Source organism: Bombina bombina, chromosome 5 (genome assembly GCF_027579735.1).
Source record: "Bombina bombina isolate aBomBom1 chromosome 5, aBomBom1.pri, whole genome shotgun sequence".
Lineage (NCBI taxonomy): Eukaryota > Metazoa > Chordata > Amphibia > Anura > Bombinatoridae > Bombina > Bombina bombina.
In genome coordinates, this window is record NC_069503.1 from 503,119,732 (window position 1) to 503,140,242 (window position 20,511).

At 37.2% G+C, this 20,511-nt stretch overlaps 1 protein-coding gene across 2 annotated transcripts in view; it reads right to left on the reverse strand.

The window, feature by feature from the left end:
- AOAH (acyloxyacyl hydrolase) overlaps window positions 1-20,511 on the reverse strand; it is a 411,773-nt gene that overhangs the window by 307,646 nt on the left and 83,616 nt on the right. For both annotated transcript variants that reach the window (XM_053714415.1, XM_053714414.1), the window contains exons 2-3: window positions 12,211-12,306; window positions 6,806-6,872 (exon numbers count right to left, since the gene is read on the reverse strand). In XM_053714415.1, coding sequence (XP_053570390.1) covers window positions 6,806-6,872; window positions 12,211-12,306 — 163 coding nt within the window. The remainder of the gene's footprint in view (window positions 1-6,805; window positions 6,873-12,210; window positions 12,307-20,511) is intronic.

Consider the following 20,511-nt stretch of genomic DNA (forward strand, 5'->3'; position numbering starts at 1 on the left):
TTTTCTACACAATATACCAAATCATTAACTGCTTCGAAAAACGGATAGGGTAATACATTTCCTGGCTGTGTCACAACATCATTTATAACTCTGATATTATTTCTTGCCTCTACCAATTTTGGATCCTCCCATTGGGCTTTTTGAAAATTACCAGGGCCACCAACCAGATCTATCAAATCATCAATATTTTCTGAGCTAGTACTCGGTACTTCATTACTCTGAGAAGGTTGATCACCTACTAATACAGGCAAGGGCAATAAATCTTATGTTTCTCCTTTTCAATGGAATCCCCTTCCAAATCAGTTTCAGAAAGTAAATACATAAATATCAGTAGTTTGACATATTTCTGGAGATTCCCATAACTCCAGAAATTTTGGAAAATCTCTCCCTATCACCACCTCATGGGCTAAATTTGGTACTACACCCATACAATATTTTAATTTATCACATTGTGTCTCAATCTCCACCTCAGCTGTAGGATATTCCCGTTTATCTCCATGAACACAGATAATTCCCATTTTTTCCCCATTATCTAATACTGCATCTGGTACTATAGCTTTAGCCACCAGTGTAACAATACTTCCTGAATCAAGCAAAGCCCTAGACACTTTACCATTAACCTTCACAGTACAGCAATGGGAATCATTATAAACAGAGCTGTTGCTATTAGATAATAGTGAATGTGCAACAGTCCATACATTTTTCTTTATCACAGTCTCTAGCAATATGCCCAACCTCATTACATTTAAAACATCTTACAGGTTGGTTATATTTAAATGTTTCCTTAATTCCTGGGGAAATGTCTCTGGTGTTTTGCATATATACCTGCTGCTCTCTTATCCCCTTTTTCCCCTGAACAGTCTTACCAGTTCTTGTAGAGTTTTGGGACTTGGGATTGCGGGGCTGATCCACTGAAGACTGTTGCAAAACTTCTCCTGAAGCTATAAATCTTTCGACCAACACAATCAACTGGTCCGCTGTTTGAGGATCACCTTGATTAACCCACCGCCCCAGGGAAGCAGGTAATCCACGCTGAAACCGATTATTTAGCCAGCAGCATAGCACTCTCTGACTGGGTCAATAACAACTGTTGCAGTGCTGCACTATTTTCAGCAGCTTTTCTGTTAGTCTCCTGCTGTATAGCGTTAGAATGAATCAAAGCTTTAATGACTTCCTCCATGTTGTTTGCAGATTATAATGCCCACAGACATACAACGTGGTTACCCGGATTCTTCACCAAGTGTAACAGGAACACTTTTAACCACAGTCTTCTAGGGCACAGGACAGTCCACTGTAGTTTAAAGGCTTTATTTTTCACAGCAACAGCAAACAGGCAGTTCAGTTTCAAAACAGGGTAATCCTTCCTCTGCAGCAATGTTAAGTACTTTCAAGCATGTCCCAGCACTTCACAGCATTTCACAAGTGCTTTGTCAAAATAATATCCTTTTACAGTTCACAGGAACAATCATCTTTTAACACACACACACCAGCTTCTCTAGCTGGGTAACTCTCTCCTATGCCTCAGCGAGGCTGCTATTTAAACCCTCCCAGCTTCTAATTAACCACACCTGTGATTAGCTGCTTAATCAAAACAACCTGAACTGGACAGCTTCATAGCTGTCTGGGATAATCGCCCACCCTCTCTCCAATTATCCCAACCCCCAGGGACCCAGGACACAGTTTATCAACTGCATAATCAAATACACACACTCTCTCTCCCTGGGGTTTTAACTGAAAGGAGAAATTCCATGTACAATGCTTGGTCTTACATATCTTCCATTTATAACCAGGCCTTGCTTCCTGTCACAATATATATATAATTATTTTTTTATACACATATATACAATGGCACCACAACGACAACCCCCCCTGATTTACAATAACTGGTGAGACAGTCAAATAAGTCAACACATATAACACTATCAATTGTTAATGGACAGTGGTGCTGTGCAGTTGAAAGAATTTAAGAACAGGTAGTAGGAGAGGAGACCCACAAAAAGTCTGCACGTATAGCACTCTGTGCCTAGACTAAAGTGTGTGGAAGGATCAGAATGAATAAAACATAACTTTTAATAAAATTGTTATAAAATCTGGGACCCAACCTGCAAACACATATTAAAATCAACAATAGAGCTAATGGTGAATGAGGTTCCTGTGTTGTTATAATAATAGCCTTTGAATCGTAACAAAATAATTCACAGGAATAGTAGTATTGTGCATGCAAGTGTATAAACAAACTAGCGGTCACTAATTCGAGGATACCACTAGGATATCCCTAATAAATAGCAGCAATATGAAATCTACTTTGTCTCAGGAGTGAGGCTATAAAAATATTTGCCAAATGTGGACTGGTGCGTGATAACGCACTATTAGGCAAGTGACAACTAGTGTTGATATTGAAAAGTATCAAATTAAGATACTAATACTTATTGGCAAAGTCGAGTTTTAATAACATGTACGTATGTTAATATAAAATGTAGCGTATGGTAATACAAAAATACAGCATGTAGCAGAATGGAATTACCCTGATTCATAAAGAAAATGAATATAATATGTAACAGCACAATTATAACACTTCTGTGCTTATAGATAAATTATGTTGAGCCTTCTAAAGGGATATGCTGTGCTTAGACACATGTTGGTAATGACAATTGCCTATTGTTTTAAAACATAAGTCACTGAGTAACTGACTGAAATAGCTAATAGCTTATATCGATGTGATACAGTCGTATTGTGTTGTTTCACCACACTTGGAAGTATAATTATACACTTTTAGCTAATATAATAGCGTATAGATCATTTAATTGAGAAGAAACAAAAGTACAGGTGATCTAGTTAGATCTCATATGGATACTAAGGGTTGTTTTCAAACTTAGCCCATTCGGTATGTTCCTAGCTAAAAAATAGTTTAATGGCATATGGTAAATAAGGACCGTCGTAGGTCTGAGATACTTCACAGTCTGAGAAACATTAGTAAATAACATATTAGTATTATTGTTGTTTCTGAGACAGTTAAATCCGTACTCAATACATTTGTATCTCATATAGCGACCTATAATGGTACAGATTATGCGGTTAAAAAAAGCAGTGATCTGAGCACTCGGAGGGGGTAATAAAAATTAGCTAAACTTAATTATGACCAGTTCCTGCGAGACTTTAGATGGTTGCTCTTACTGCCTAGATACAGAGAAGTCTCCTGGATGGGCAGGATCTCTGCCTTCAAAATGATGATCCTCCCAAGACTTACATACCTGTTTAGGTGCCATCCCCTCAAGCTCCCTGCTACCTATCTAGATACTTTCCAATCACTCCTAAATAAATATGTTTGGGCTGACACTCATCCCAGAGTTGCAAGAAAGATACTACAGGCCCCGATAGATAAAGGAGGGCTCAGCCTCCCAAATCTTAGGATGTACTACGAGGCTGCCATGCTAACACACATCTCGAGCTGGGGCCCTAACGAGGAGCGCCCCAGGTGGTATGAGATTGAGCAGGCCTCGCTGCCCTATGATGTACTACTTTGTGACTTAGTGTGGATTCCGCAACACTGTAAACCCCTTTCCCTTACCAGTAACCCTATCATAAGACATTGCCTAGGTCTCTGGTATCAACTGCGTCACTCTCCCAGAGTGGCCCCCCACCCTTCTCCGATCCACAGTATCCAAGGGCTCCTAAAGGGGCTCCCTGACTCCCATGCTTCTTGCTGGTCTGCTGTCTCTATTGAGACCATTAAAGATATGTATATTGACAAAGCCTGGGCTACAGGACCCGAGCTTATTACGCACTTTTCTATCCCGCGTAAAATGCACTTTGAGGTCACACGCTTTAGGTCACTATTACAAAGCTGGGGCTTCTTTAAAGCTGCCCCACGCGAACTTACACTATGGGAATCTAGATACCAGATAGGTACACAGGGACATCGCCCGTTGACAGTTCACTACCAGTGCTTACAAGACCTCCCAGTACTTCAGAAGACACACAACATTTTAGCCTGGGAGAGGGACTTTGGTAAGGTTTTTGATTGCCAGGAATGGATGAGAGCTATAGCACACACATGACAGGCCATACACAGTGTTACTCTCTTTGAACTTTTTTATAAACCTCTGACGAGGTGGCACTGGGTGCCTAATCGGCTGAGCAGATTCTATACGGGTGCCTCTGATAGGTGTTGGAGAGGGTGTAATCAAAAAGGAGATGACTTACATATTTGGTGGGGATGCTCTGAAATCCAGAAACTCTGGACTAGAGTCTTAGCCTTAGGAGGACTTCTTGCCCTTCCGACAGATAGGGGCCCAGAGACTTACCTACTCCACCTTAATTTCCCCAAACTCCCCAAACCACTAAAACTTTTGTTTGTGTACCTGCTGATGGCCACCAAGCTTGCTATTGCCAGGCACTGGAAACAGACCCATGCACCCCAGATTGGGAAAGTTGTGGAGATCCTCTCTACTGTGCGGTCAATGGAGGAAGCAGTGTACATGAATAGAGGGCTCATTGACCTACACTCTAGCATTTGGTCCAGCTGGGATGCTTTACCGCAAAATGCGCTGGCTGTGGCTTGACGAGTGCCTATTGACTTGCTGCCCCCCCCCTCCCCTAGTTTCCCCCCCCACACTTCTGGTTAACTTGTTTTCTTATTCCTTCTTCTTTCTTGCTATCTCTTTCCTGTCCTCTGATAACACTACAGTGTAAAACCCATGTACCGCAATGCTGTTTCTTATTTACACCAGAGGAGCTTGTCTTTACAGCTCCTATAGTCTGTCATTGGACATTTCATGCCTATAAGCTGCTACCGGAGATTGTCTGTTATGTTATTGTTTGTCCAATCGTTTGCTTTATTTGCTCCACTTGTTAAAAGAGTGTTGAAATAGAAAAAATCTGAGGTTCATTATGTGAGTGGACTCCCTTCGAGGAGCCATGGAGAAACTAGTAGTAAGATATTAGTTACCTTGGTCTCTGCATACTTTGTTACATGAAAAGGAATACCTAAATATGTCTTACTTATGTATTATGATTTATGTTTATGACCTCAATAAAAACATTATTTAATAAAAAAAAAAAATAGCTAAACTTTATTGAAACAAACGTTAAAAATGCATGAATATGCAGGGGTACAAGGAAGGCTGTTGTGACGCATTTCGCGCCCCTAGTGGCGTTTAGCCATAGGATATATGCTTCAAAAATCCATGTCATACTTAAGGGTGGCTTTAAGATTATGCGGTCCTATATTCCGGACCTCTATGCTAGTGCAGGGCTATAGATATTAACTAGTGCATATTGTGGTTAGAAGCACTTCAAATATCTATGATAACACTGAGATATAGGGCTGATATTCCTATAATTAGGAGACTATGCTCCCCCATATAGAGATTGACTCTACACTTGCGGTTCGTCGCACGGATATAAACCGGCTCTATTGAAAGTAAAAAAACAGAGATCCCATATGCTCCAAACCCCCTGACTCATTTCACCCATATAGGGCTTTTTCAGGGCTATCCTAGTGGTATCCTCAAACTGGTGACCGCTAGTTTGTTTATACACTCGCATGCACAATACTACTATTCCTGTAAATTATTTTGTTATGATTCAAAGGCTATTATTATAACAACAACACAGGAACCTCATTCACCATTAGCTCTATTGTTGATTTTAATATGTGTTTACACGTTGGGTCCCAGATTTTACAACAATTTTATTAAAAGTTATGTTTTATTCATTCTGATCCTTCCACACACTCTAGTCTAGGCACAGAGTGCTATATGTGCAGTCTTTTTGTGGGTCTCCTCTCCCACTACCTGTTATATATATGGTACTGTTTATATAAAATACATATCTATACCTATAGATATATACAGATATATATACTGTATATAGAAATATGTAATTACAATAAAAAGGTACCTATCCTGTAAATGAAGAACATTGGGATGTTAAATATGTACAGTAAATATACAGTACAGCACATAAATACATAAATACATTTGTACACACACACACATATATATATATATATATATAAATACATATACATATTTAGATACACCTTAGACATCAAGTCTTTGAACCCTTATAACTTTTAAATGCAATTTTATTTAAAGTACTTTTTATCAGACAGTGTTATTATAAGTATAACCATACTTTTAAATGTACATATTTATGATGTGTTTTGTGTAACTTTATTGTCTCGCGTAACAGTTAACAAGTGCTCTGAAGTGGACACGCATTAAATTCATTTTGCGCTCAAGCGAACGCCTTTGTTTTCAAATTGTAATACATGCGCTACTTCCAGTGTGCGCAAAGAGCTGCAAAATGCCTCTTATCGCTCAACTCGTAATCTAGCCCTATATAGGAAAATTCACTACTTTTAAAAGAAAATTAAAGACACAAGGCTACCTGATATAAAGCATTTTTACAGTGAACATAATTAAAAAAATAAAATAATGTTTGAAAGTGATTGCCCAGAGTTCTTAGCTGCAAATGAAGTGTTTTACATACTTTAATAATACAGTAATAAATCTAAGACACAAAATATGTGCAGTGACCACTGACCAATCACCAGCTAGTTCCCAGTGATGTTTGTTGCTTCTGAGCCTACCTAGGTATGCTTTTCAATAAAGTATACAAATAAAATAATGCAAATGTGATAACAGAATTAAATTGGAAAGCTGTTTAAAATTGTATGCTCTATCTGAATAACAGAAATTTAATTTTGCCTTGACTGTTCCTTTAAGCTTTCCTAAAATCAGCTTTATGGGCCAGGGCTAACAGCATTTAAATTTCATTTTGTATAAAGTGTGATACTTACAACTTGACTAGTTCTGGTCCAAAAATTTCAGCTAGCATGGTGCACATTCCCCTGAGAGCATATTCCTCTGTGGGAAAAAAATGCATGACGTAAATGAAAATAATCAGTAAAGAGGCCTAAAGCTTCTTTCACACATCCCAAATTAACACAGGGATAGATTATCTAATAGCCTCGTCATTCTCACTAATACCAGTGTTATTCTGTGGAGCTCACTCAAACCCACATACTCCTCTCCGTTCTTTAGCGAATGGGCTTTTAGTTAAACACAGAAACTGGTGAAAGTGAATATATTGGAGTGGTTGGAGAAACTGTACTAATTCAAATGTATGTGTGGTAGCCCTGCTCAATTAAAGAACTACAAAACTTAAATGGGCATGCTACCCATAACCTAAATCACTAAAAAGTGATGCAACAGAACTGTGAAAAGTAAAAGAACAACTCTATGTAAAAAAATGAAGATATTTTACCTCATAATTCATTCAGCTCACCAGAGTAAGTGCTCTGTAAACCAGAGCTACTATATTTACTGTCATCTGCATGGTGGATGAAAAAACAACAGCCAATCAGCTTCATCCATGCAAAGTTCTTACTTTACTTTACTGAGATTTCATGAAATTGCACTGTACTCAAAATTTCAAAACTTCTTTAAACTGAGGAGGAAAATAAAGTGACCCTGCCTGACAGATGCAAGTCCCATGACAAACTTTCTGATTGGCTGCTTAAAGTCACGTCATAAAAAGATATGGTTAAGAATTTTTTTATATATATAGTGCCGGCCCATTTTTGGTTCAGCAGCTGGGCAGCGCTTGCTGATTGGTGGATAAATGTAGTCACCAATCAACAAGCGTTACCCAGGGTACTAAACCAAAAATGGTTCAGTTACTAAGCTTACATTCCTGCTTTTTCAAATAAAGATAGCAAGAGAACTAAGAAAAATGATAGTAGTAGTAAATGAGAAAGTTGCTTAAAATTGCGTGCTCTATCTAAATCATAAAATACAAAATTTGGGTTTCATATCCCTTTCATTGTGACTCCTGAATCTCCATCATTTCAGAATGTATTGCCTTGTGATCTGTATGAGAGGCTACACTCAGGTGCTTTGACCACTTTAATGACCAATAACTTCTCTCTAGTGCCAGCCTTTTATGAAGCATTCATTGTGCACAGGACACTTGTATAGACAGAGCAATAATATATGCTCTAAGGTACTTGCTATGTTTTCTCTGCAAACTTTCCTACAGTCTTTAGTTGTTTATGGGACATGCAAGGCTGCTGTAATGCTGTGTTCATGAAATTAATAACATTGCCTTCCTATTTTAAAACTAACCATAAAAAGACTCATTCTTTGTAAAAGTACAACTCTATTGATACATTTTATTAATTTTATTAATCAACCTGTAGTTTACTCTACATCTCACAAAATGTGAGAACATTTTATAGTTTAATATATTTATTTTTTTTGTATGTGTTTTATTATGACACATAGAAAAAGTTTTTATATTTCTACTTTTTTAGTCAAATAACTGGGTTAATTGCTTCAAATTTCCAAGCTTTAAAGGGACATAAAACAAGTTGAGATCTGTGCACATCCTAAAAGGGCTAATTAGTTAAAAATATTTTGCATAAAAAATGTTTAAAGATTCCTGGCAAGTTTTTTAAAATTATTTTCAAAAATAAGTAAAATTACATAGCTAAGCTGCGTAGAGAAGCTAACTCCCCCCTATCAGTGTTTAGACACAGGGGGCGAGATAACATATGCAGCACAGGCTTCAGCATAACTGCTGAAACCCGCATCGCCCGTAATTTCCCCTTGCACATCGGGGAATCACATATACGGCACTGGCAGTTCATAAAGTGCCGTAAGTCGGATAAACTAGCGTTGTCCATAAATGTGTGTAAATACAAATTTCTGGAGTCGCCAGTGACTTACGTCACGTTAGAAACTGCCGGCACCTAAGAAAAAAAAAATATTTTTAAATCTCCCGTAAAATATTAATCAGGAAATTGTTGCTCCTTCTTTATGTCCTAATCCTTCTTCTCATAAGGAACGTTTGTTGCACAACTTGGATGTTGTGCGTGCTCTAAAGTTCTACCTATAGACGACTAAGGATTTTCGCCAGTCCTCTGCCCTGTTTGTTTGTTTCTCTGGAAAGCGTAAAGGTCAGAAAGCTACTGCTACTTCTCTTTCCCTCTGGTTCAAAAGTATAATTTGTTTGGCTTATCAGACTGCTGGCCAGCAGCCTCCTAAGGGAATTACAGCTCATTCCACGAGGGCTGTCTCCTCTTCTTGGGCTTTTAAAAATGAAGCTTCTGTGGAACAGATTTGCAAGGCTGCAACTTGGTCCTCTCTGCACACTTTTGCTTCGGCTGAGGCTTCTTTTGGGAGAAAGGTTCTTCAAGCGGTGGTGCCTTCTGTTTAGGTTTGCCTGTCTTGTTTTCCCTCCCAAGTCATCTGTGTCGTCTAGCTTGGGTATTGGTTCCCACTAGTAATTGATGATGTCGTGCACTCTCCATATGTTAGAAAAGAAAACAAAATTTATGCCTACCTGATAAATTTCTTTCTTTCCGGATATGGAGAGTCCACAACCCCACCCTTATTTTAAGACATTTGTATTTGAGTAAACCTCAGGCACCTTTACACCTTTGTGTTTTTTCTTTTTTCCATTTTCCTTTCAGTCGAATGACTGGGGATTATGGGTAGGGGAGTGACCCTTAACAGTAGAATTGTGCAATCAAAAAATTTGGTTTGCTTCATTTTGTTTCGAATCAGGTCATAAAACAATTCGGTTCGAGACATTCGTAATAATTCAGAATGTGTCGGTAATTCGGTTTCAGAATTTATTCGTGTCGTTCCGAATTTTGAAATTCGGATGCATTCGAAAACCGTTACCAAATTATTATTAATGTCGGACCGAATCTTTAATTATGTTAAACCACCGCCGACGCCACCCACGCCTCCCAAAAATAAACCCGACATGCCAAAATCCCTATATCCACCATCACCCCCATATAGGAACTAATAATAAATGTATTAACCCCTAAATCCGCCAACCCCAACATAGCAAACTACCCAATTAAGGTATTAACCCCTAATCCGCCATTCACCCACATTGCGATCTACCTAATAAATGTATTAACCCCTAATCCGCCATTCACCCACATCGCGATCTACCTAATAAATGTATTAACCCCTAATCCGCCATTAACCATCATCGCAATAAACGTAATATATGTATTAACCCCTAATCCCCCATTAACCCACATCGCAATAAACCTAATAAATGTATTAACACCTAATCCGCCATTAACCCACATCGCAATAAACCTAATAAATGTATTAACCCCTAATCTGCCATTAACCCACATTGCAATAGACCTAATAAAACTATTAACCCCCTAATCCGCCATTAACCCACAACGCAATAAACCTAATAAAACTATTAACCCCCTTATAAATACATTTATAAGGTTTATTGCAATGTGGGTTAATGACGGATTAGGGGTTTTATTAGTTATTACGGTGGGGGTTGGCAGTTGACAGATAGATATTGCGCATGCGTTAGGTGTTAGTTAATATTTTCAGGGAGTTACGGGAGTTACGGTGCTCACATTTTCAGCACAAGGCTTGCTGCGCCTGCCTTTGTGTGGCGAGGTGAAAATGAAGTAAAATTTCTCCATTTTCGCCGCGTAAGTCCTTGCGCTGAATATATGATACTGATTTGCAACGTGGTTCTATGTTAGCTTATGGGAGTAAAAATTGCGAGAGACGGGTGAAATATACGTGCAGCATTTATATACCAAAACCTCGTAAAAACTGGCATTGCCAGCTTTTGTGGGCAACTCCGCATATGTAATCTTGCCCAGGCATTGTATTTCAACTGAGTTCACAGCTTCTGGGCATGCTCCAACAGATAATCCCTATGCACTTTTGTATTCTACCAAAACATCAATAGATATAGATACAGCCATAGACGGAAATGTGTGGGGGGAGTTAGAGCTTTACGATTCAGAAACTAAAAAGAAAGGGTTAAGGGCGAGGCAGTATAAATCTGCAGGTAAAGTAATTAAAGTACATATTATATTATTTTGTCTCTATCCCAACTTGTTTTATGTCCCTTTAAAGAGATTGGCAATCTAATCTGAAAAGCAAAATGAAAAGAATTCCACTGCTGTATTTTTAGTTCTTATTAAAATTGGAAAAAAAATAGGGAAATTCCTGGTTTTGGTTCTCTTAACTTCAAAATGTTTTTCCCAATAAATGAATTATTTAACAAAAATGAAACAACAATGCAATATATATTATTTATTTTGCTAGCCTAGAGAGGCTAGACCTAAATGGGATAGTAAAGTCAACCTTTGTGATTCAGCATGTCATTTTAAACAACTTTCAAATGTTCAACTATTATTTAATTTGCTTCATTCTCTTAGTATCATTTGTTGAAAAGCATGCCTAGGTAGGTTCAGGAGCAGCAATGTACTACAGGGAAATAGCTGCTGATTTTGGCTACACAGATTATTTCTCTTGTCATTGGCTTACCCAATGCGTTCAGCTAGCTTCCAGAAGTGCATTGCTGCTCCAAAGGAAAGGAAAACAAAAACATTCCGGTTTCCTGTCCCTTTAAAGGGATATGAAACTCAAAAATGTTCTTTTTTGATTCAGACAGAACATACAATTTTTAAAAAGTTTCCAATTTACTTCTATTATCAAATATGCTTCGTTCCCATGATATTCTGTATTAAAGAGATACCTAGGTAGGCATCTGGAGCACTTCATGTCAGGAAATAGTGCTGCAATCTAGTGCTCTTGCAAATGGACAACATTCTTACAAAACTGCTTCCATATAGTGCTACAGAAATGGGACGGCTCCTAAGCTTACGTCCCTGCTTTTCAACAATAGATACCAAAAGAACAAAGAAAATTTGATAATAGGAGTAAATAAGAAAGTTATTTAAAATTGCATGCTCTATCTGAATCATGAAAGAAAGATTTTGGGTTTCATATCCCTTTAGTAAGTCTACTAAAAATTGCCTGACCCAGTGCTATAATCTATACAGTGATTTCTTAGAGCAGTGCATAAACCCATTTGCCGTTAGTCCTAATTGGCAAAATCAAGTTCGAGAAGATATGTAGCTGGCTCAGATAACGCATTATCTTGCTGCGTTACAGTATTTTATTCATGACCTCTCTAGAGAGTGTGGGACAAGCACAATATTTACGTCTAAAACAAGGGATTTTACAGTGAAAGCAAATAAAATAAATAATCTCTATAAACCAATGCGGTTTCATTTTCATTTATTCATTAATTTATAAGGAATTCCATTTTAACACCATTGTTTTGGGTTATATGAATCTGTAAGTTTAAGAGATTATTGTTAGCAAATAAGTGGCCTCACTCAGTACTTACCTGGTAGATATGAACACAATAACTCCATGGACTTCAGCACTGTGGTGTTATGCACCTGAGCAAGCTGTTCAATAACAGACACCAGAAGAAAACACCCTAGAGGCAAAATAAAACATCATATTTACTATTCTTACATTATATGCTGCATATTGTTATTACGTTTAAGAAAGTCATCTTTTATTTGACACATTTAAGCTACATAATAGCAACAAATTAGCATTTAGTAGATACAAACTAGGCTGACCATATCGCCGCTTTAAAAAGGGACACATAAAAAATACATATGTCAGGGTTCTTATACAAAACATTTCTTTATACAGCCCTGACATATGTATTTTTCATGTGTCCCTTTTTAAAGCGGCAATATGGTCAGCCTAATACAAACACTTCACAAACTGTATACACATTACACATGCACAGACATTTTTTTTGCAATAAAAACTAGGCAATTCAAAGGCTAAAAATCTTAAAGGGATATGAAACCCAATTTTAATTTTTTCATGAATCAGATAGAACATACAATTTTAAGAAGCTAATTTACTCCAATTATCAATTTTTCTTCGTTCTCTTGGTATCTTTATTTAAAAAAGCAGTAATGTAAGGGGTAAATTTAAAAGTTGCTTAAAATTGCAAGCTCTATCTGAATCATGAAAGAAAAAAATTGAGTTTCATATCCCTTTAATGTCATAATTTAATATCACAATCAATAGTTAAAGGGACAGTAAGCACCTTGAAATTTTTATATAAAAGCACTTTGCCCTTTATTTCATGTAAATTAGGTCTGAAAATGTTAATATTCTCAAAACTTGAAATGCACACTGCAGACTTCTTAAGGCTAATTCTGCTATATATCATTCCCTAATTGGTTTTATTTGATAACTGCAAAACAATGAACAATTTTATTCTAACTTTATGACTTTGGCTAGCCTTGTTGTTTACAGATTTAAAGGGGCATTAAAGGGACATGAAACCCAACATTTTTCTTTCATGATTGAGATAGAGCATACAATTTTAAACAATTTTCCAATTTACTTCTAGTAGCATTTTAGCTTCATTCTCTTGGTATTCATTATTGAATGAGGAGCAATGCAGGAGAAATTGAGCTCGCATTCTATTGGCTGATTGGAACAGCCAATAGAATGCAAGCTCAATCCTATTGGCTTATTGGATCAGCCAATAGGATTGAAGCTCAATCCTATTGGCTGATTGCATCAGCCAATAGGATTTTTTCAACTTTAATTCTGATTGGCTGATATAATTCTATCAACCAATTGGAATTCAAGGGACGCCATCTTGGATGACGTCCCTTAAAGGAACCTTCATTCTTCAGTAGCCGTCAACAGAAGAGGATGCTCCGTGCCGATGTTTTGAAGATGGAGCCGCTCCGCGTCGGAAGGATGAAGATAGTAGATGCCGTCTGGATGAAGACTTCTGCCCGTCTGGAGGACCACTTCTTGCCGCTTGGATGAAGACTGCTCCCGGATTTGTTGAGGACTTCTGCCCGCTTGGATGAAGACTTCTCCCGGCTTGATGAGGATGGATGTCCATTCTTCAAAAACTGTAAGTGGATCTTCAGGGGTTAGTGTTAGGTTTTTTTTAAGGGTTTATTGGGTGGGTTTAATTTTTAGCTTAGGGTTTGGGCAATGGAAAAGAGCAATGCCCATCCAAATGCCCTTTTCAGGGCAATGGGGAGCTTAGGCTTTTTAATTTTAAGATTGGATATCAGAGCGCCAAACAACGTAGGCAGGGTCTATGGGCAGATAGTCAAATACCAAAGGTAACAATAGGTTGAAATCATATGATTTAATACATAAGATAAAAAAGTTGGTACATTTAAAATTATACAACAATTAAGTCATGGATCCATGTTACACTTTAAAATATATATTGAAACACTACAAACAATTTAAAAATGCTTGTAGAACAATAAATAACAAAAAAAAATCTAACAAATAATGTCTATCGCATAAAACTTAAATTCTTGACTTGAGAAAGGTCAGTGGAGACCGAAACCGGTTGACTGGTAAGGAGTATTTTAATTGTGATCACATTAAGAAGCCATCTGCACTATTGTTTGCCTTTCCTTTTTTGGCAGGTAAGGGACAACATTGCAAGTTGGAATTATTTGTTAACTACCGCCCAAGAAGATTTCTACATAATCAGCAGTTGGGATCCATATTGAGATAGACTATAGCAAGATTCTTATTATCCAATTTGAATATTTATTTGGACATTTAAGCATTTTATGCTATATCATCTGTTTTTTAACCCAATGTTGTTATATGGTCTCTTTTAATTAACATCTCAAGGCTCTTTGAGCAAGTCCCTTATATCTAGCTCAGCAACTCTGAGCCCTTTAGAATTGTATTTTAGGGTATCAATTTAGAGCCTGTGTTCAATTTCAATCCAATCACAAAGTTTTGCCACTATTCAGTGTTTATTATAGATATTTGTTCACATCACATCACAGTTTGCAAGCAGAAACACATTTGAACACACGTTAAAGTTGTGCTGTTGTTTTTTTTTTGGTTCTATTAGGGTTAGGGTTAGGGTTGCTCTATGTTTGCATTAGTTGATTTGTCAAAAATTCACTTGTATATCGTTTTATTTTGAATTAATTGTTTATTTTGAAAATAAGGTTCACACACCCCTGCAATATTTTTATCACATTTTTTCACTTGTTAGGATTTACACCCTTTTTGGATAAACACATAGGCACAATCTCAGGTCTTATATTTTGAATTCAGGTTCTAGACATTCCTGTAACATCTTTTGTCCACCTGTTAGGATTTACACAATTTTGGATAAACACATAGGCAAAACCCCAATTCGGAGCCACTTACATTTCACACCCACCGGTTTCAAGCAACCTGGAATCTATCCACCTGTGCATTGTAACCCATTGTTTTTATAAATAGAGTGTGCATAAGCGCTCCTAGCATTCACATATTAGAATTTAAGTTTTATGCGATAGACATTATTTGTTAGATTTTTTTTGTTATTTATTGTTCTACAAGCATTTTTAAATTGTTCGTAGTGTTTCAATATATATTTTAAAGTGTAACATGGATCCATGACTAATTGTTGTATAATTTTAAATGTACCAACTTTTTTATCTTATGTATTAAATCATATGATTTCAACCTATTGTTACCTTTGGTATTTGACTATCTGCCCATAGACCCTGCCTACGTTGTTTGGCGCTCTGATATCCAATCTTAAAATTGAATCCACCCTTGGCAACTAGGTGCCAATTTATTAGAGCTGGAGGTCTGTTGCATTATATAGTTGGCGCTTAGTTATCACCTTTCCACAGCTTAGGCTTTTTAGATAGGATTTTATTTGGGGGGTTTGGTTGTGTGGGTGGTAGGTTTTACTGTTGGGGGGGTTGTTTGTAATTTTTTTTACAGGTAAAAGAGCTGATTTCTTTGGGGCAATGCCTCGCAAATGGCCCTTTTAAGGGCTATTGGCAGTTTAGTTTAGGCTAGGTTTTTTTTTTGGGGGGGGGGGCTTTTTTATTTTGATAGGGCTATTAGATTAGGTGTAATTAGTTTAAACATTTGATAATTTCTTTTTTATTTTGAGTAATTTAGTGTTTATTTTTTTTGTAATTTAGTTAATTGTATTTAATTAATGTAATTTATTTAATTGTAGTGTAATGTTAGGTGTTAGTGTAAGACAGGTTAGGTTTTATTTTACAGGTAAATTTTTATTTATTTTAACTAGGTAGCTAGTAAATATTTAATAACTATTTACTAACTAGTCTACCTAGTTAAAATAAATACAAACTTGCCTGTGAAATAAAAATAAAACCTAAGATAGCTATTAGTTATATTGTAGCTAGCTTAGGGTTTATTTTACAGGTAAGTATTTAGTTTTAAATAGGAATTATTTAGTTAATGATAGTAATTTTTATTTAGATTTATTTTAATTATATTAAAGTTAGGGGGGTTAGGGTTAGACTTAGGGTTAGGTTTTGGGGTTAATAACTTTAGTATAGTGGCGGAGGTGACATTGGGGGCGGCAGATTAGGGGGTAATTAATATTTAACTAGTGTTTGCGATGCGGGAGTGCAGCAGTTTAGGGGTTAATATGTTTATTATAGTGGCAGCGATGTCAGGAGCAGCAGATTAGAGGTTAATAATTTTATTTAAGTGTTTACGATGCGGGAGGACCTCAGTTTAGGGGTTAATAGGTAGTTTATGGGTGTTAGTGTACTTTGTAACACTTTAGTTATGAATTTTATGCTACAAATATGTAACGTAAAACCCATAACTAGTAACTTTAGATGGCGGAACGAATCTTGACGGTATAGGCTGTATCGCTCACTTTTTGGCCTCCCAGGCAAAACACGTAATACCGGCGTTGTGGAAGTCCCATTGAAAAAGGACTTTTTGAAAGGTGCGGTAGTTACGTTGTGTTACGGCAAAAAAAGTGTGCGGTGCACCTATACCTGCAAGACTCGTAATAGCAGTGGTAGTGAAAAAGCAGCTTTATGAGGTTTTTTCACTCATAACGCAAAACTCGTAATCTGGCCGTTTGAGTTCTAAAGACATGTGCACACTCCTGAGATCCAATGAACCTGCCTAGGTTTACTCATCAACAAAGGATACTAATAAACAAAGCAAATTTTATAATTTAAGTAAATTGGAAAGTTGTTTGAAATTGCATGCTTTGTCTGAATTGTGAAAGTTAAAAAACAAAATTCTGAAATGAAGTTTTCCAACACAGAGAACTTAAAGGAATTTACTCCTATTATCATTTTTTCTTCATACTCTTGGTATCTTTATTTGAAAAGCAAGAATGTAAGCATAGGAGCCGGCCCATTTTTGGTTCAGCACCTGGGTAGCACTTTGTAATTGGTTTCTAAATGTAGCCACCAATCAGCAAACTCTACCCAGGTGCTGAACCAAAATGGTGCGGCTCCTAAGCTTACATTCAAATAAAGATATTAAGAGAACAAATAAAAATTTGATAATAGGAGTAAATTAGAAAGCTGTTTAAAATTGCATGCTCTGTCTGAATCATTAAAGTTTAATTTTGACTAGACTATCCCTTTAAAGGGCCGTAATAGTAAAAAAATGACATGCTCTACTTTATTAGAGCATATAATTTTAAGACTAGTGACCCAGCACTTCTTTGTGTTTAACCACTTCAAATGGTAGATCACTATAGGTCCCAATGGGAAACTGCCGCTGACCCATTCGGCAGTTCTACTTGCAACACTGTGTATAACTAGTGCTGCTGATTGAATGAGCTACCATTTCTGCTCGGGTCCAGCAGTGCTCTGCGGGTCATTGTGCAAGGTTTAAAGGGATAGGAAGGCAAAATTAAACTTGCATGAATCAGATAGAGCACTTTTATATCCACTTCTATTTTCAAATGTGCTGGAGCTGCTGCTGATTAGTACCTGCACACATTTGTCTCTTGTGATTGGCTAACTAGATGTATTCAGCTAGCTGCCAATGTTCCTTCAGCAAAGGATGCCAAGAGAATGATGCAAATTTGATAAAAAAAAGTAAATTGGAAAGTGGATCACAATGTCATGTTCTAAACAAATCACAAAAGAAAATGTTGGGGTTTCCTGTCCCTTTAAACACATAGGACTAGATTAAAAGGGGGTGCATATTAAGGCTCACGCTTGAGCATTAATTGCGCTAAAAGTTCGATTTTTGCACTCATCTGGTTGCGTATCATATTACAAGTTGAAAGTAAACTGTTTTCGTTCTTGCGGTAACCAGACAAGTGCAAAAATATGAAGTTAGGATATTGCGTGTGCGTTGATGTATTCCGCCGTAGAGTTCAATGGAGAAAAAAAGTGGAAAAAACACTGTGCAAAGCTGATAGCATATTCTCATTTGTGCTAACCCGACATGAAAATATGAATATTTCACATTCCAATGTTTTTCACATAGAAGAATATGTTCTATTTATTCATAAATACAATGTCTCTACATATATATGATTTTTTTTGTCCAATATATTTCTATACCTATATATAGATGATTATATATAGGTATAGATATATACAGATATAAATAGGAATATCTATTTATAAATGCTTAGAACATATTCCCCTATGTACAGAACACTGGGATGTTAAATATTTACAGTAAAAACATAGTTAAAACCTTTATTAAATATCACCTAGATTATGAGTTGTGCGTTTGTGTTTTAACACTGTAAAAATGGTAATTTCAGCATTAAAACAGCACAGCAGCCATTACAAGTCTTGTTGGTATAGCTGTACCGCCTGTAATGCAACATCAGTTCCGCACACGTAAAATTTAAGTTTTTTCATGGGACTTCCATAGAGCTGCCATTACGAGTTTTGCGGTGAGGCTAAAAAGCTTGCGTTCCAGCCTATACCGACAAGATCCGTTCCGCTATCTAAAAGCAGCAGTTATGAGTTTTTTGCAACAAAGCCATAACTAAACTGTCACAAAGTACACTAACACCCATAAACTACCTATTAACCCCTAAACTGAGGCCCTCCCGCATCGCAAAACACTATCGGCTAGATTTAGAGTTTTGTCGGTTCCTACCGCTGCTTCCAAACAACGCTGGTATTTAGAGTTCTCTGAGGGGCTGCGTTAGGCTCCAAAAAGGGAGCGTTGAGCCGAATTTACCGCCACTTCAACCCTCAATACCAGCGTTGCTTACGGTAGCAGTAAGCTGGCTAAACGTGCTCGTGCACGATTCCCCCATAGGAAACAATGGGGCAGTTTGGGCTGAAAAAAAACCTAACACCTGCAAAAAAGCAGCCCCATTGTTTCCTATTGGGAAACACATTTTATGTCTATACCTAACACCCTAACATGAACCCCGAGTCTAAACACCCCTAATCTTACACTTATTAACCCCTAATCTGCAGCCCCCGCTATCGCTGACACCTGCATTACACAATTAACCCCTAATCTGCCGATCCGGAAACCACCGCAACCTACATTATCCCTATGAACCCCTAATCTGCTGCCTCCAACATTGCCGACACATACATAATATTTATTAACCCCTAATCTGCCCCCCCCCCAACGTCGCCGCCACCTAACTTCAAGTATTAACCCCTAATCTGCCGACCGGACCTCGCCGCTACTATAATAAATGTATTAACCCCTAAAGCTGTCTAACCCTAACCCTAACACCCCCCTAAATTAAATATAATTTTAATCTAACGAAATAAATTAACTCTTATTAACTAAAGTATTCCTATTTAAAACTAAGTACTTACCTGTAAAATAAACCCTAATATAGCTACAATATAACGAATAATTATATTGTAGCTATTTTAGGATTTATATTTATTTTACAGGCAACTTTGTATTTATTTTAACTAGGTACAATAGCTATTAAATAGTTATTAACTATTTAATAGCTATCTAGTTAAAATAATTACAAAATTACCTGTAAAATAAATCCTAACCTAAGTTACAATTAAACCTAACACTACACTATCATTAAATTAATTAAATAAATTAACTACCAATACCTACAATTAAATACAATTAAATAAACTAAACTAAATTACAAAAACAAACAAACACTAAATTACAGAAAATAAAAAAATATTACAAGAATTTTAAACTAATTACACCTAATCTAAGCCCCCTAATAAAATAAAAAAATAAAAAAATAATAAAAGTCCCTACCCTATTCTACATTACAAAGTAATCAGCTCTTTTACCAGCCCTTAAAAGTGCTCTTTGCGGGGCATGCCCCAAAGTAATCAGCTCTTTTGCCTGTAAAAAAAATGCAACCCCCCCAACATTAAAACCCACCACCCACATACCCCTACTCTAACCCACCCAAATCCCCCTTAAACAAACCTAACACTACCCCGCTGAAGATCTCCCTACCTTGAGTCATCTTCACCCAGCCGGGCCGAAGTGTTCATCCTATCCGGGCAAAAGAGGACATCCGGACCGGCAGACATCTTCATCCAAGAGGCATCTTCTATCTTCATCCATCCGGAGCGGAGCGGAGCCATCTTCTTCCCAGCCGACGCGGATCCATCCTCTTCAACCGACGCCTACTCGCCGAATGAAGGTTCCTTTAAATGACGTAATCCAAGATGACGTCCCTCGAATTCCGATTGGCTGATAGGATTCTATCAGCCAATCGGAATTAAGGTAGGAAAAATCTGATTGGCTGATTCAATCAGCCAATCAGATTCAAGTTCAATCTGATTGGCTGACCCAATCAGCCAATCAGATTGAGCTTGCATTCTATTGGCTGATCGGAACAGCCAATAGAATGCGAGCTCAATCTGATCGGCTGATTAGATCAGCCAATCGGATTGAA